The 415-nt window shown below is 45.5% G+C and overlaps 1 protein-coding gene across 8 annotated transcripts in view; it reads right to left on the reverse strand.

Moving 5' to 3' along the window:
• The window catches only part of LOC119586518 (neurofibromin-like), a gene marked incomplete at its 5' end in the record, with an annotated part of 66980 nt that overhangs the window by 40286 nt on the left and 26279 nt on the right, over nucleotides 1-415 (reverse strand). For all 8 annotated transcript variants that reach the window (XR_005229956.1, XM_037935267.1, XM_037935261.1 and 5 more), the window contains 1 exon segment: nucleotides 89-388. Coding sequence is in view for 7 of the 8 variants with exons in the window: in XM_037935267.1 (XP_037791195.1) it covers nucleotides 89-388 (300 nt within the window).

The following is a 415-nucleotide window of genomic DNA, read 5'->3' on the forward strand; positions in this document are numbered from 1 at the left end:
AAAAACCTATTCCCCCACCATACTATAGCCACTAAAAGTACTGGTTGATCTTGCAACACACATACAAGAGATCTGATTTCCAACACACCTATCTTTTCCTGATGATTCCACAGTAATCTATGAAGAGCATGCACATTAGCATCACTGATGAATGAAATGCTATGGCTGGTCTGTTCCACACTCTCGCAATCGCTAGCAATCTGGATGAAGAACCTTCTCGCCCCTTCGAAGTGCTGCCTCAGAAAGTCGTTGAAGGGGAGCATGTGCTGCTCTTTGCTGAATTCTACATGATTGGCAATGTTCTGCAGGATCTTGGACATCAGCATCAGCCCTCGTTTCACTTGTCCACACGGCTGACTGTCCAGGATGCCAGTCTCACAGGGGGAAACTGCAATTCAACAGGGAAAATTAACTT

The sequence above is a fragment of the Penaeus monodon genome, chromosome 21 (assembly GCF_015228065.2).
Source record: "Penaeus monodon isolate SGIC_2016 chromosome 21, NSTDA_Pmon_1, whole genome shotgun sequence".
NCBI lineage: Eukaryota > Metazoa > Arthropoda > Malacostraca > Decapoda > Penaeidae > Penaeus > Penaeus monodon.